Genomic DNA, 17628 nt, shown 5'->3' on the forward strand with positions numbered 1-17628 from the left:
TTTCGTAGTTTAGAAGTTATCGTTAATTTTGTGATTTTTTCAAATTTCATGACCTAGTGGCTTAATTTTTTTTTTATCTCTTTTTTGGGTTGACTTTTCTCAGATTTCTTTTTTTGACAGATTCCCTATTAGTTGCAGATATTTGAAAAAAATAATCACCTTCCTATCTTTGATGCAAGATACAAAATTTTTGCTAGAAACATAAAAAATATGCTTTTAGCAGAACATTCTAAAATTTTCAACTGAAATGTATGAGAAAAAAAAAGAATTTCCATAGGTCCAAAATAATTTTAAAAACTGCGCAGTTTTCTAAACTTTCATAATAACACAAAAAAACATGTACTTAATAGGCCATTATTTTCTGTAATCGCTCAGTTGAAAATTTTAGAATGTTCTGCTAAAAGCATATTTTTTATGTTTCTAGCAAAAATTTTGTATCTTGCATCAAAGATAGGAAGGTGATTATTTTTTTCAAATATCTGCAACTAAAAGGGAATCTGTCAAAAAAAAGAAATCTGAGAAAAGTCAACCCAAAAAAAAGATTAAAAAAAAATTAAGCCACTAGGTCATAAAATTTGAAAAAATCACAAAATTAACGATAACTTCTAAACTACGAAAAATCGTAGAACATACATGGGGGTGAAATCGATAGATCTAGTCCTCACCTATCACCTGCCTTCGGCTTGACACCTTACCTCCTCGTTGTGGATAAAAAATGTTCTTTTCAGATATTGTCTCTGAATGTATTCTAAATAACGTAAACTTAAGGGATTGCAAACATTACTTAGTCCTAAGAAAGTCAAAAACATGTAACGGAATCTCCGACTTACCACTTTAGTGGAGCGATTACAGAAAATAATGGCCTATTAAGTACATGTTTTTTTGTGTTATTATGAAAGTTCAGAAAACTGCGCAGTTTTTTAAATTATTTTGGACCTATGGAATTTCCTTTTTTTTTTTTACTTTTAAGTTGAAAATTTTAGAATGTTCCGCTAAAAGCATATGTTTTATGTTTCTAGCAAAAATTTTGTATCTTGCATCAAAGATAGGAAGTTGATTATTTTTTTCAAAAATCTGCAATTAATAGGGAATCTGTCAAAAAAAAGAAATCTGAGAAAAGTCGACCCAAAAAAAAGATAAAAAAATTTAAAGCCTACTAGGTCATACAATTTGAAAAAATCACAAAATTAACGATAACTTCTAAACTATGAAAAATCGTAAAACATACACGGGGGTGAAATCGATAGGTCTAGTCCACACCTATCACCTGCCTTCGGCTTGACACCTTACAAGAAACACCCTGTATACATTCGCTACGAATTTGGATGCTTATATAAACATATACGTATATTCTTTTGTCTCAAATCAAAAAAAATTAGGTGCTAATTCCATTGAGTCTTAAAAATCAAGCTGACTTTGGCTGAAACTACGATTGATTGAGCGAACGGCACAACGGACCGTGAACAAATTGATTAATCAAATTCATTTAAAAAGGACCTGTTCAGAATTGAAAATGAAACGGAATACCTAGAGCAATCGGTTTTATTTTCAAGTTATTCGGATTGCCTGACAGGTTTATTTAATTTGAATTTTGAACTATTTTTTCTAGTTTCTCGTTTTTTGATTAAGTATTCGTAAATGAGTTTTCTTTTCTTTGACTTTTTTGTAAACTAAGATTACTAAAAACATTCACAGAAAACCTGATTTTAGCTAAATTTTCATGTTTAATTAAGCTGACAACACCACCTTGCTACATCAAAAACAAGCTTTGATAAAAATAATTTTATGCCCGTAGCTGCCCATATTTTTACACAGTAGGTATAAGCTAAATCCAGCAAATATACGAGTACCTACAGCAAGAGGAGCAATCAAATATTCAAAACTCAGTCCCAAAGGCCGGACTCAACTTTGTGATAACACACGGCTAAATAATCTAAACATATGAGCCGCCAGGCCTTTATGAAATGACGTTTTTATGCAAACAATATTTTGCTAACATAAAATTTAAAATCAACGATCGAATGAACGAAGAATTTTTCAGGAGAGCACCAAAATTAAAGAAGCAAATAATTTACAGTTGTGTCTATTCTACCAAAAATTAATACAAGCCAGAAACAAAATACATTGTGCTACGAAAACTCGTAGCTGTTTCGTAGCTACAACGACTACGAATATTCCGTAGAGTACAACCGCTCAATTTCTTTTCTTTTTTTTTCCATTGAAAGAAGAATTTTATATCTGTATCTTTTGTTATTACAGAAAAACAAGAATTCGGCATAGTTAGGACTTTTGTAATACCATTAATACAATCTTTATGTGGCTCAAGTGAGGTGGGTTCAAAGATGGCGTAACTGGCAATACAGGTGCTTCCATTCACTGTCGTTCCTGTTGACAACCGAAAAAGTTGGCGGTTGCAAAACCCGTAAAATGGAGAACTCGCCGCCATTTTGAATTACTGGGTCTTCCTTGACAGTAATTAAACAATTCCGCGGACAAAAGCGCTTTAATCAAAATTTTCTCGTTTCGTTACGAACAATTTGTCCTGCCGCGTAATTACCAAGGCCGGTTGTCACGATAATACAATCAATTTTGACCTTCATTTTGACAAAGATTGCCGTCGCCATATTTGAACTTTGGCGTTCGGGGTCAGAATGGCGCGAACGCCTTTCCGTGTCGATGGCTTATAATTAACGTTGGCAACAAATTGATTTAGCAATTTTTCTGATAGACTAGGCTTGTTACTGAGCAAGAATTTAATGTAAAAATATGTCTGGGTTTTCTATTTCTAAAACAATATTCGTAATCCACTTCTGCTCAATATCATATTTTATTCATGAGCTGTTGAATAATGAATGTATTTTCGAAAACAGGTTCCCTTTAGGCTAGATTTATATTTTTTTCAGTTAGATAAGTCTGAGGTTTTAAATATCTTCCTGCTCTTAATATTTGCATACTATTTTATACTTACATTATTTATTAGTACCTAAAAATCTTTTTATCTTCTGCCTACCTAAAATCTAGATTATGAAGGAAATAAATGCCTTGATCTTTTTTTATTTTCTCGTAGCAATCATTCTAACACTACTCAAAGACATCTAGCTAATAGGCCATGTACAATTACGTCTAATTTGGCTCAGCAACATAGTGGAATTAGCTGTACTAATCTCGAGCTCTCTGCCTTATGGACCGACCTAATTGCTCCATTAGGGGCATATGTGGGAAATACTATATCTAGTACCTACTATATATACGTTTGTTTAAGGTATCTCTTCCACTTTGTTCTGGCTTTTGATTAATTTGTGCGCGTCGTTCTCTAGAGACTTTTATGACAGGAAATTGCATTCCCACAAGCTGCAGGAAGAAATGCGCTTTCTTTAGAAACTAATTTCACCTTTTCTGTTGAGTTTTATTGCCGTAAATTTTTGGATTAGGGCTATATTCAAGTGGAAATGTTAAACAATAGAAATGATAATTCGCTTGAGATCCTTTCAAATACCTCAAATTTTCGTCGAAGCAGTTCATAATTCTGAACAGTCATCACTAAATTTTATTCCAGAAAACCAATTATTCTGAACCATTTCTCGAGCAGTTCGATAGCGTGGAGCAAACTCAATCAAGGCGACGAGATAAAAAGTTTACTTGGAAAAATTACTGAAGGAATTGGATTTTCTGAAAAAGGAAATTGAAGTCTCTTTATTCTGCTGATTAAAGCTTGTGCTACAGTTATCAGTTGCTGATGACGCAATTTCAAAAGATTAACGCTGTGTATGACAATTTTATCCTCTTGTTAAGCTGGCTTTGTGTTCGTTCAAAGTGGGCCATGCATCGTTCTACTTGTTCAATTCCGTGGATTATGCGCTCGTTTAAGGAAGATGGATTACAAAAGAGATCGCTACGTATTCCCTCGTCTAATAAGCTTTTATAGCCGCATAACGACGCGCCAGTTTCAATAATGTTACTGTTTTTCTTTTGTTTTCACGCGTTTGTTTAGTGAGAATAGTTTTTTGTTAGTTGCCAGTCAATTTCATTCAAAATGAGTACAGTAGACTCAAATTAATACAATGATGAAGTAGAAATCAAATTAATAGTATCCAAATATCCGAATTCAAAAACATGGAATATAATGAATAATATAATTGATTTATTTTATTTCCAGTTCAGGAAATATCTAGGTACATGGTAGATATTAGTTTATCCATTAATTCAAACCTTATTCCTCCTAAGCATGATAAAGCAACAAGTTCATATTACATAACGTTAACTGAGTAGACAACCGAAACAAAGAGAGCCCATTAATCAAGAAAGCGAGATAATTTATCGTTTAATCACGTGACCTTGCGGTTCATCATCGCTAGCGCTTATTAAAGTAGCAACGCATCCTATTCACGAATACCTCGACGATAATTTTGGTTGATGTGTGGTTGATGTGTGATCTCATTATGAATGCATTATCATGATTAATTCTATATTAGATTCGTGGTGAATGTATGCGCCATATTGATTTTCAGGATGCTATTTTCGGAGTTCATTAAGATTTGATTTCAATTTCTCGTGGGATTCCCTCGATCGTTTTTCGTTCTAAATCGGGATATTTTATACTAAAAATAAACTTTTTTATGAAGATATTTTAGCAGTTAGATTAGGATAAGCTGACTGATGACGATTTCATGTTTTAGTACGTTGTGTCGTTTGTTCTATTAAGCCATGAAAGTATGTGACCCCAGAACTTTTTTGCGATTCAAGATCGTAAATCTCTTCGCTAGTACCACAAAATTACATAAAAACCAAACAAAGATTCTTGCGAATTAAAAAAAATCGAAATCATAAATAACATTATCTAAAAGCGCTAGACTATTCTTCTTATTGTGTAGGTAGGTATATAATAAGAAGAACTTTAAAATAGACTCCTAAGCTCGATCTATTTACTTATTTGACTTGTTACGAGCGTCTAAACCCTTCACAAAGTTAACCAAAAGTTGCCCAGTTATCTTTAACAAGTCTTCATAGATATTAGTCCCAAACAAACCCTGAAGAATCACGACAGGCGGGCGTGTACATGACACTTTGACAACTTCTGGAAGTGGCTTCAAGTTAAGTATGAGTTCCGGGGGTCAAGTTAATATGACGTTGTTCGTAAAACAAAACTGCAAGAATCTTTCTATAAGCAGAATTTATTGGATAAGTATTTCTATTTTGTCTCAAAAGATGTATCTAAACCATTTTTTTTTTTATAAAAATATAGGAATAACGCAAAGAATATCTATAGACATCTGATTAGATTTGGAGTACCGGACTACCTTATTTCACATTTATTTTATGAGTAAAGCTTGACAGTGATTCATATAGGTGTAACTAATTTTTGTGAGCATATTAGTACATACAATATAACGAGGTGTTCCACTTTTTATACCGCTAAATGTATTATGTATATTAGCCAAGTTGATAAGCCTAAGTGGAGTGGTTCCTAGTTTTAGTGCCTCGCTGAGTTCTAATTGATTTAGCTAGTATACTCGACACAGCAGGTCATCAGTCAATCTTCCAGTCTGTCAAAAATTTACCAAAGCTTCGCTGTACTTTGAAATATAAGTAGATCACTGAATTCACTGAATAGACCAGAATCTGAGTGGCACTTGAAATCTTCCTCATTACATAATATCTCAATTCGTTTTTACATCAAAACTTATCACTGTAACAACTGCCTTTTCAGATACCTACTGTAAGTTATTTGAGGTCTAGGTGGGATTGTCATAATGAAAGAGATGGTGATAGACAGTGGCGGCGTAGCATGGGTTGATTCACCCGGGGCGATTCACATTCATCATTCTACTGGTGATAGATGTTGAATCGCTTAAAATTGGTAGAATTGGAATTCAACTAGTTACTTGTAAAACTTAGTATCACAAACACTAGAATCCAGCATGAGAGCAGCATGAAGTGGTTTCTAGTTAAGCGTGTTAGTGGCATTAGTGCCCCGCTGAGCGTTTTAAGCGAAATGCCAACTCTAATTGATTTAGAACTCTGCACACGACGAGCTGGCTTTAAATGTTGTAGCAACTATCCGAGTCAAATTCATTCGTTAGTGTATATGTTACGGCTAAAGATAGGTGTGAACATAAACTTAAGATTAGCCGGCTAAACTTAAGTTTATCTTCGAGAAGTGGCTAAAGTTCGATAACATGTTAGATTGCGTCGTGATATTCCATCTTTAGCCGGCTAATGTGCACATTAGCCAAAACGAAACGGCTAAAAGTGTATTCGATGGGCGCGCCATGCCGGCGGAAGGCTTGAAGGGGCGCGGTGGGGAGACAACGCGCATTTTGTAATTTTAAATACCTACAGAAGATTCTGTAAAGACCAAATGGTTCCTTATTATTTTATTTTAATGGTTAGGTAGATATTGTTTTAAGTAGTTAATATTTTGTTATTGTAATAATTGTAATTTTGAATACCTACATAGGTACATAAAAGTATGTGTAATAAAAGTGATTATTTTTTAATAAGGTTTTCGTGTCAAAATAGTAAACATTATTACATAGTTTCCTTTTTCATTTCCTTCTACATTTTTAGCCAAGGGCCTGCGGTTACACTTAAGTTTAGCCGGCTAAAGATAGAAGAAACTAACATTAACACCTCGTCGAAGATAAACTTAAGTTTAGCCGGCTAATCTTAAGTTTATGTTCACACCTATCTTTAGCCGTAACATATATACTCATATTGTAAGGAATTTTATAAGACTAGCAGCTGTGCCCGCGACTTCGTACGCGTGAAAATAGTTTGAACAATATCTCCCATTTTTGCAACACTTTTCTTAACTGCTTCGCCCCTATTGAAGCCTTTTATACAGCCTTCTTCGATAATTGAACTGAAGAGTTTGATTGCGTGTCAAATTAGGCCCAGAACAGACGGTGAAACGCAACTGCAACGAACCTGCAACTGTCGCGTCATGTGTGGTCTCTCAACGGACGCTATGGCAGAAACTTAGATGCAACTCAAAAGTAACTAGCAGTTGCAGTTTTGTGGCAGTTGCGTTTCACCGTCTGTTCTGGGCCTAATTTGACACGCAATCAAACTCTTCAGCTTTATAATATTAGTATAGATTAAATTAACATTGAAGTGTGCCACGCCGCGCTATTATTTAATTAAGTTAATTCAGAAGGGATCCATGCCAAACTTCTAGGTTAACGCAATATGCTACCCATGTCTAACCGACAGTCAAATTACAAAAATACGTCAAATACAACATCCTTTTTTAAGGTTAGCTGTTAATTTTAAGAGTTTTTCCAATTTCCATACGACATGTGCTCCAATATGAGAAAACGTATATTTTATTACGGGTAAAACGAAAAGGTATATTGGAAACCTTACAAAAGGATCTGACCGTTATTCTTTTATTGGGTTTATAAACAAATCGAGGTCTGAAACAGGAGTCGATAAGTCGACTTCAAAACGGCGCGATACTCACAAATCATGGCAAATTGCCTTAGGGACGATATTTCCATACCAATTCGGAAATTGCTGTCATATTTTATTCAGATCGGGGCTTATTTTTGTTGTTGTTTGATGTACAGCGTAACTTTTGACACGTTTGTTTATAACTGTTTGGGCAAGCCTGTGTTGTTGAGACATAATGGATCTGGTAATAAATCATACTGATTTGGGTACTTTCGTGAAAATGTAAATATAATATTGTAACCCTGTACGTGTACATTCTGACCAAAAGTCTTTCTATTTATTTCATATAAAATTTCATTAACTGTTTTACTGTAATTTATACATCTAAAAACACCCCTAAATACGAGGAAAAGAAAAGATAAACTTTCAACTGGCTACACGTGCTACGAAAACTCGTAGTAATTTCGTAGCTCACTCGTAGCAATTAGCAATTCTACAACTTTTTGTAGCCATAATTAAATCGATATTTACCTAACTTTTCTTAGTATAAGAGTAATAATTTAATATAGAGTTTCAGTCAGTGTAATGCTATGTTTTTTTGTTTTATTTACCAAAATAGACTAAAGAAAAATCTGCCAAAAGAAACCTTTTCTTTGTTGTATTCAAAACTCAAGTAATCTTGGGAAAGTTACTTACCTATGCGTCCCAAAGCTTACAGCTTAGAGAGGGCTGAAACACCCACTCCCGCGGTTTGAGCGCTGAGCCCTGTGAAGGACTTTAACAAAGAATGGACCTTTCCCTTCATATATTTTGCAAAATAGCCTTGGATCGTGCAGTAACGTCGAGTAATGTACTAAGCTATTTTTTCCTTTTGTTAAAGATGAGATCTTTTCGGACTGAATTATAGTAATAACTAAAACTGCAAACTGGCATATTTTATGTAAAGGACACTAACTTGACATAATAAATGTAAGCCTAAGTGAGTTGTAACTTAAGAGTAGATCTTTATTATTGTGACTTTTATTATACTTTCAAATTAATTCTTCATGACTTGTAGGTAGTGAAAATTCTTAATTAATCCACCATAATGAGTCAGAATAAACAAATATGGACAACAAATTTTGGTTTTCACTAGTTGTATTATTATTAATACCCACTTTATCCTTCCAATCAACAGACTCGTTGAAGTAGAAGATTATTTCCCGTGCGGGGTAAACTATGACGTAAGCAAATAGAAACGTTGAGTCTATAAACAGTTGCGTGATGTTCTCTAGGAACCTATCACGCCATCGTGTAACCCGATTCTCACTTAGCTATTTATGAAGTTACAATGAAAGTACATTGAAGATAATATTTTATCTTTAGTTTCTTATGGGTATACTCCAAGACAATTTTTATTACAATAGTGACCATGTTTCTTGCGCTGCCTACTTGTAAAATAAAATGAGTTTTATGAGGTTTTTAATTTAACATGATTTTGGTTGGTGGTTATACAATGTTATAGTCAAAACTCATAATCGCGCGTTAGTCAATTGCACTCAAAAGTGATATTGACTAACGCGCTATTAACGCACTATACGGCAGTTTAGGTGATATTGACTAGGCTAGGTCAAAACCACTTTTGACTGGAAAAATCTGTCAATCAATAGTGATCTTGACGTCGGCTGCCACGTTTGCCAGAAGGCCTAAAGCTTCAACCACACCGACGCGTGCAGATCGCCATCGCCGGCGCGGTCATAGGCCAAGTTTAAATCTTAAAGCATGACTTGGCAAACAATTAGTAGAGAGAAGAAGAAAATAGGTCATGACACCATCCAGTAAAAACTTACTCCATAATTAAAAAAATAACTTACAGAGGTTTGTAATAAATAAGTAAAGTTGTTAGGCAAAACGCTTACGTAAATCTTAAATTGTTTAATAAATGTTATTATACCCAAGTTAGCTCACATAATGCGCAGAAAAGTGACATTTCACACGTGTTGTGAGAAACAAACAGCTGTGTGAGACATACAGCGTCTGTAGAGGAGTTGCTCACATTTATAATTGCTTGGTGTAAGCTCTTCTTTATTTGGCTCTTAAGAAACAGATTGCGTCATTTTGTAGCTTTAAAACAATTGAGATACGAAGTTAGAACAAATCTCTAAAAGTTCTTAGAAGGATTTTGTATATTTGAAGGTCTAAATATTATACAACTTGAAAAGTATTAATTAATCGCTGTCTGGCTTATAAGATTACGTATTGGAACTAAAATCCGAAAGTTACTTAGGCAGTTTAGGTTATTGTTGGAGCAAGACCATTTACCTACCTAAGTGGTGTTTCAGAGACAATGTTACAGGGTTTTACTTTGAAAACCGATAACATTTCACTATCTAGAGAATGCGGATTAGTGTATCTTCAATACCTACAAAATTATTGATGCGCTAGTTTACTTTTATCAAACGGGACTAAGCAAACGTGAAACAATCGACCTTTATCTAACGATTATCGTTAACGCTTTCGGCAGCGCTCGTTACCGTTATCGTGTAACGAGAGCTTCGTTATGTTCGTTACGTCCGTTACGTCCGCCATCCGTAATATGTGGACATCCCGAAATAGGGTAACGCGTCGCAACACAAACAGAATTTAAGGAAAATACCCATCGATATATTGCCAAAGGCTTTTATTGTTGTCTATTTCGATTTCTTATTCCTTTTGTGTATTTTATACCTTTCTTGTTTCAGGGCCGGATCGTGAATTTGTGGGGCCCTGGGCTGAAACTACTTGGGGGCCTATCTTAGTACTCAACTAATAGCCATGCCAAAAAACTGTTTCTACACTCGCGAGCAAAAGTATGAATTCACTTACATGAAGTTGTTTCCACGCAATCTTGTATACTAATGAATTTGTTAGTAACAAAAAAGTGGCACCATTGTAAAGATTAAACTTTTAACTTTAAATTGATACCAAATTCATTTATATCACACCAGTATTTAATAAGATATCCCGCCTGATGTGAAGAAGTAAGGAAAAAGACATGTATCAACTGTTTGATACGTCGCGAGTTGCGGCCTATTCACCCCCTATAAAAGCACGTGTTTTCGGATTTTTGCTCTCACACGTTGATCCATACACATCTCCGCTTTTTTTGACATTTTACCTGGGATTCTACACCTTCAGAAATAGCACTAATCGTTGCACTATTGCAAGAAGGGCTCAGCCAGCGGGCTGTCGCACGTCAGCCCCACATTAAGCCAGTCCAGGGTTTCGAAAGTTTTAAGACGCTTTCGGGAGACTGGTGGCTTTATCCCGAGACTAAGTTCTGAACAGCGCCGGTGCACATCGCAGAAGGATGACCGTTTTTTTATGTCAACCTCTCTATGAAATCGTCATTTGACTGGTATCGACGTCCAGCAAGACCTCATAAATGTTCGTAGGATAGCTGTTAGCGAGTGGACAGTTCGTCTAAAATATAAGCAATAGAATTTGACTCCAAAAAGGCCTGCCAAGGGCTCGAAACTGACGGCAGGTCACCGATAAGCACGCTTTCAATTTGCTCGTACACATCTTGATGGAATGTCGAGCAAGCCACCCCCATAAGCCACTGTTTAAGCGAACCAGCACTGCACAAATCGCTCCTCAGGCCGCCTATAGACCCGACCTCTTCGACTGCTGCACTGCAAACACAATCTGCATTCATCGGAGAACAAAACTCGCCTCCATTATTCGCCTTCCCATCAAAATAAGTGCGAGCTAATTGAAAGCGTGCTTATCGGTGACCTGCCGTCAGTTTCGAGCCTGTGAACCAAAAATCGGAAGTCTCTATCCCTATCACAACATTTGCTATGATCGTTTGAACAAAGGCCTGCCACCACATTAGGTATTCTCCGCTACAGGTAGAGACAATTTTAATTTTAACTAAAATGCTTATTTTACTTCGAAATCTTTTGTTTTTATTTGAAATGTAACTTGTTTTTATCAAAATTACAAATCTAGAGCCACTTTCAGTTTCGTTGTTAACGAAGCGTTGAATGGCACGCCCGGAGAGGCTTAGTTCAAACGATCATTGCAAACATTGTGATAGGGATAGAGACAGGCTATTTTTAGGTTTACAAAAGTAATACGATAAAGAATAACACAAAGTAATAAAAACAATCTGTTATGGGGGCATAGTACAGTCAAATTAGACATGAACCCTGCAATAATTCGCATACAGCTGAAAATTGGTACGAATGTTCGGAGCACCATTATGAATTAACTGTGAAAAGTCCCCATCGATCCGACATGTGCTAAAAAAAAATTCTAGGTCCAACTTAAAAAATACGGGTTTTTGAGATTTTCAGCCAAACGGTAAGTTTTATCACAAAAATATGTATGACAAGGTTTAAGACCATACAATTATCTATCAAAATTGTCTATAAACTTTCTCCTAAAAAAAATAATTAACGAAGTCCAAGTTTTTTGCATTTTTCCGCCAAACAGTAAACTTATCATAAGAAATGATAAGAAATAGTAGTAGATCATAAAATTGTCTATTAAAATTGTCTTTGCCCCTTTTTCCTAAGAGTCACCGTTTATGTGGTAACGATGCAAAACTCTTTTTTGACTCTTCGGATCATCGAATCTCAGATACGCTGACTCTTAGGAGAAAGTGTATAGACAATTTTGATAGATAATTGTATGGTCTTAAACCTTGTCATACATATTTTTGTGATAAAACTTACCGTTTGGCTGAAAATCTCAAAAACCCGCATTTTTTAAGTTTGACCTTGAATTTTTTTTTAGCACATGTCGGATCGATGGGGAGTTTTCACAGTTAATTCATAATGGTGCTCCGAACATTCGTACCAATTTTCAGCTGTATGCGAATTATTGCAGGGTTCATGTCTAATTTGACTGGACTAGCATTATTTGGAGAAATTAATCAAATAACCATAAAAACACGAATTAAAATGCAGATTTTTCTCAAAATGTATAATTTTTTTATTATTTGTTGCCATTTTCTGAGTATTTTATGTATTTTTTTAGTATCGCCGATTATTTAGCATTATTACTGTTATTTTATCAGGATACCTACCTCTTAGTTTAAAAGTTATTACATTTTCTTTACAAGAAGTAATTGGAAGAAAAAAAATTAAATAAAATCTCAAAAATGTAGTATGCAATTTTTAATCAATATTTTCTTATGACGTTGTCACGTAAAAATATCGTCCGTAAACCGACTTTACAGACCTTTTTTTTTTTTTTTTCAATTATTGCCTACTTTTTAGCGGGATCTGGGGGCCCCTTGTAACCCCGGGGCCCTGGGCTGCAGCCCAATCAGCCCATAGGTAGATCCGGCCCTGTCTTGTTTACCTACTTATGGTTTACGGGAAACGAAATCAATCGTAGGAGTGTAGGTGCTTAACTCAAATAAGGGTCATCCCTTCACCCTGAAAAAGCCTTAAGACAGCACGAGTGACTTTATTTTTATAATTTAATGTGGTCTCATGTTGTTTTTGATCTAGTGTGGTAACTTTAGGGACTTTTCAAAACCTTTTTCAGGGGTACCTAGAACTCGATCGCAAAATAGTCGTACCTTCATTTTTTATTAAGTACATAGTCGCGTAGATGAATCAAATAGTAGGTACCTTTTAGTCCAGTAGGTAGAAAATTTCCGTATTTGATAGTACGTTTGCATAAAATATTCTTTAAGATAGGTACACTGATGGTTAATCCGTGACAATGACCAAATTACAGGTCAAAGTCTGATGACTGATTTCGACAAATACAGAGCGAGGCTATGCGGGCAGGTCAACGAACAGGATACACGTGGAACTCAGCTACAGCGACGTCCGAATTTGAGTTTTATTTAAACTTTTATAAATTGGTTCTGGTTTATTTCTAAAATTAGATTTGTCACGCACCTTTTATACCTACCAAGTTGGGCAAAGTTCTATTGTTAGGTGTCAGAAAAAGGTGACGAAATAACACGGCAGTCATGGATAACGGCTGAATGATTCGGGTAAAGTTATTAGTTTGTACAAGACTGTCAAATAATAGTTCCGAGGTTCTTACAGGGAGTCCCAGAATGGGTTAATCAAACTGATAGGGGAGGTAGCTTTACTACTGTACTATCCCTAAAAAATGTTTTTTTTTTTAATAAAGTGCTCTAAACTCGATATCTAGTCATTATTTTCAAAAGTTTGTTAAAGATAAACGAAGCGATCATTTACAATTAATATTAGTAAGAAAAAAGTACAAATAAACTCCAACAGATCAGACTAAATCAGAGCAACATTTCCAAAACGCACGCCAAGAATGCCAAGATATTAGAATTTTTTTCTCTTTCAGAATTGTAAATAAATATCTTATGTCAATGTGTAAGTACCTTTTTATTCTCAAAGTATACGCTCCGTATTCTTAATCATTTATTTTGCCAACTGAAATCTCGAAAAATCCTCTGAATTCGTATTCGGTCTCCAAAATACATAAGTACCTACGTCGACGAGAGCTCAGCTACGAGTACTTTCAAACAAGTACTAAAATAAGGTAGTACGTATACATGTATAAACCTTATATACATGTACACGTACTGATGTTGCTTGCGAATTTATAAGCGAGTGAAATATTTTCTTAGAAGAAGGACTCAGTACCTATTTACGGTTACGTTCTTCAATCAACAAAGACCTCCTTTATTCGGGACTGCGTTATAAGGGACTGAGTACAGACTCTACAAGCTATATCGAAATTGAAAGGGATCTAAATAATTAATTACGTATATAGTGGGCATACCTATGAATACCTTGATTGAAGTAGGTAGGTACTTTGTATCGTAGGATAGGTTTGTTGCTATCAAATAGTGACAATGGAATTGTTTATTTCTTTGATAAAAAATAACTAATTATATTTCTAGACTCAACTGATTGGAGCCGCAGTAACTTTATCACATTTTTTTCCAAATTTTTTGTACCGATTCTTGTAACATTCAGGACCTACACTTAGCCCGCGGGCTCCGTACGCGTATTTTTCTTGTAAAAGATATACTACCAATCCCTTAGGAATACTATGCGTAGGCATAACAACAACGTGGTCGTCTTCACGTGGGTTGTGACAACCTTGGAGCTACCACAAGTGGCACACCTTGATCGAATCCACGGCTTAACATGCCCCACAAAGCACAGAATCATGTTCCTTATCGAATTTCGACAATCGGGTTAATTCAACCCCGTCCCCGTATTATCCTTAGCAAAGGGTCTCTATGGGATATTTTCACTTTACCACCTGATAATAGAACCTCCGGATCGAGAAAGCCTAGCAGTAATCATGCCACTAATCCGCCATAGAGCCAGGTGGGATACAAAGTAGCCAACGCAAAAGTATCAGTTGATTTTTTTCCAAAAATTATTGTAACTTTTCTTAAAATGTTATAAAATAAAATATGTTTGGAAGGCGCTTTTAAAGCTTAGCAAAGGTCAAGAACGAACGCGATGGTGGACTGTTGTGGACGCCCTCTGTCATATACATAGGGATTCTTTGACTTACTTAAGGTCCTATCATAGTACCTTAAGTCAAAGAAGCGCAAAACTGTTATGTAGGTAACTATACCTATAATATTAGTAATCTACCTAGGCCCAGAACCTACATAAACATGAAACTATGTTACCTAACCTAGCTATCCAGCGAAGTAATGAAAAAACTTCACTATCTTCCCTGTTACTATCCAAGTAAAACAATATTTGTTCCGCTAACGACGTCCACCTACGTAACTACAACATCTAAGTAGTACGTTGTTCATGTATGGAAAATGCCGTAATATATTCGGCTTGTAACCCATTATAAGCGAGATTGAGGCTTTCCTCGGGGAAATAGGCCTCTCCTATAATAACGGATGAGGGATATCACGCTGTGAAAACTATTGTGTCCTCAGCTTTATGGGTATAATATACCCATAAAGCTGAGGACTGAGACTATTTTTATAAGTGTGATAAGTTTAGCTAAATAGATACCTAGTTAAAATAAGATTCCTGAAATAACAAATTAGTTTAAAGTGATACGACTGCTGAAAATGACTTATGTAGGCACATAGGTAACGCGTCCGTGTTCTAGTGGTCGAAGTCTGCTCGCTCGACCTAGAGATCCTGGATTCGATTCCTCGGCAAGTCATTAACGAAATGCTAAGGTCGCGGTTTCGATTCCCGCACAGTAGGTATAAACGTTTGTGTGCGTGAACAACATATTTTTTTATGTAAATAATAAAATAAATTGTCGTTAATAATAAACGGGATACGATTGATTGAATTGGATATCCGTAGGTTGTTTTAGTTTTTAGGATGGACTTAGATCAACAATACCAACTAGATAAGTATCGGGTCAGCACAAAAACATCTCGGGAACTAACAGGGCATTGAGAAGTGAGTTCTTATTTAATTAACACCAACTTACAGTTAGCGGGGTGTTTAAGGGAATTTTAAAGACTATAAAATATTAAATTAAATTAATGCCTGACGATAAAGAGATTACCTAATTACAATAAAATAAGTAACTTCTCAATTGCGATCTTATTTCGCCGAGTATTTTTTATATCTTTAAATTAATATTGTTGATCGAAAGGGAAAGACCCTCTTCTTGTGAGGGAGGGTGCCATAACCACTCCTCCAACTAAACGATGATGTGGAAAAACTAAAAGTCATTATTAATAATTTTATTATTTGTCTCTGGCATGATTCAAACCTACTACGATAGATATTGTAATCGCAACTTAACCATTACCATTAATCAAATAATCAATTTAACATCACGCGAACGTAAATGATCAGATCCAATAATGGGCATCTACCTTAGTTACGTGTCCGATAATTTATTTCATTTCCTTTTTTCACTCCTTACATAATTATGTAAAAAAGAGAAAAGGAAATATTAATATAAGTATTTAGTTGTCAAAAACTAATCATCTATCCTGATCCAAACATTATTTTAAAGTTCTTCATAGGTCCTCCTTCCTCCTCCCACTCATGTTTATCAAGTTCGGAAACATCGTGATTCGTGACGCACGATATTTACCTATTTACTACATAAAAGCATAATATAAGTAGGCCTTCAATTACGGAATGGTTGAATATGTACAGAAAACATGAAGCATCTGAGTTATTAAAAACCGCAAACGATTAAATCGCGCCCTCTAAACCGGATTCGCCTCCCTAATGACGGCATTAACCGGTTCAATTTCAGTAATCCGACACGGCTAAATTCGCCCGCGACATTTCAGATATCAGCCGCAAATATCGCGGGAGTATATGTTTACTATAGTCACGTGGCTACTTACCGGGCCCAGGCTGTCGAACCCGTGGCGGGAAGCCAGGTCTTGCGCCTCCTCGTGGCGCACCGACCGCTTGAACCGCACCAGGAAGGAGTTGGTGAAGACCTCGCGCGACGACGCCGCCGCTACCAGCCAAGCCGCAGCCAAACATTGCAGCCACATGTTCGCGTGGTGGCCGACGTCGGCTGACTGAGGCCTGACTCCCACTGACGTCACCACTATCGACCGGGGGCCGGCGCATGCGCGACAACCATTCAGTTTCAGAACCACCCGGGCACCCGTCAGATTATGAAACGTTACAGATCATTGTTTTGAAGCAAGATAGTCATGTCTTCGGTGACCTTGTGCCGACATCCCTAGTCGCGGAATGCCGCGGCTGATAAATGCTCGATGAAAGCCTTTGAAACCCGCAACTTCGTTTTCAGGAAATGGAAATGTCTTTAACTCGAAACTCGCTCTCTCGATCGGCGATATTTGATTTCTGAAACGTAACTTCTTCGGTAGTGGCTATTAGTATGAGTTTAGTATTATAATATTGATACCACGTGTAGACTATTTTAGAGTGCCATGTGGGTACTTAGTAACTAGGTAAAAATGGATAGACTAGTATGACCAAATAAGTACCAACCTAACTACTCGTCTCTACTAATCTCAACAATCGAATGTTTTGCATTTCAAATGCACGGGTCTGTGATTTACATTAGGAATAGCCTCTTACTTTTTGTGCCCCCAATAAATGTTTATTTTATCGTTTCGCTAAAAGAAATTTAGGTAGGTAGGTAGGTAATTAAGTATGTTATATGATATGGAACGGAAGATTTAGTTCATTCGGGGCAAAAACATGGTATTTGTAAAGTTCTTACTACGTACCACCTACTTACTATGCTGTTATTAACACTACTAGTAAATTATTATTTGTGTACCTAATCACCGTAACAATTCTTGTGAATTTCATTTTGCGT

The 17628-nt window shown here is 35.9% G+C and overlaps 1 protein-coding gene across 1 annotated transcript in view; it reads right to left on the bottom strand.

The window, feature by feature from the left end:
• The window catches only part of LOC114359917 (neuroendocrine convertase 2-like), a 54472-nt gene extending 37634 nt beyond the window's left edge, over window positions 1-16838 (bottom strand). Inside the window, exon 1 of the mRNA XM_028314468.1 lies at window positions 16673-16838. Within this exon, the coding sequence (XP_028170269.1) occupies window positions 16673-16828 (156 nt within the window). The 5' untranslated portion in view covers window positions 16829-16838. The remainder of the gene's footprint in view (window positions 1-16672) is intronic.
• Window positions 16839-17628: the final 790 nt, after the last annotated feature.

This window comes from Ostrinia furnacalis, unplaced genomic scaffold (assembly GCF_004193835.3).
Source record: "Ostrinia furnacalis isolate ACB-3 unplaced genomic scaffold, ASM419383v2 OfSCF4694, whole genome shotgun sequence".
NCBI classification, from domain to species: domain Eukaryota; kingdom Metazoa; phylum Arthropoda; class Insecta; order Lepidoptera; family Crambidae; genus Ostrinia; species Ostrinia furnacalis.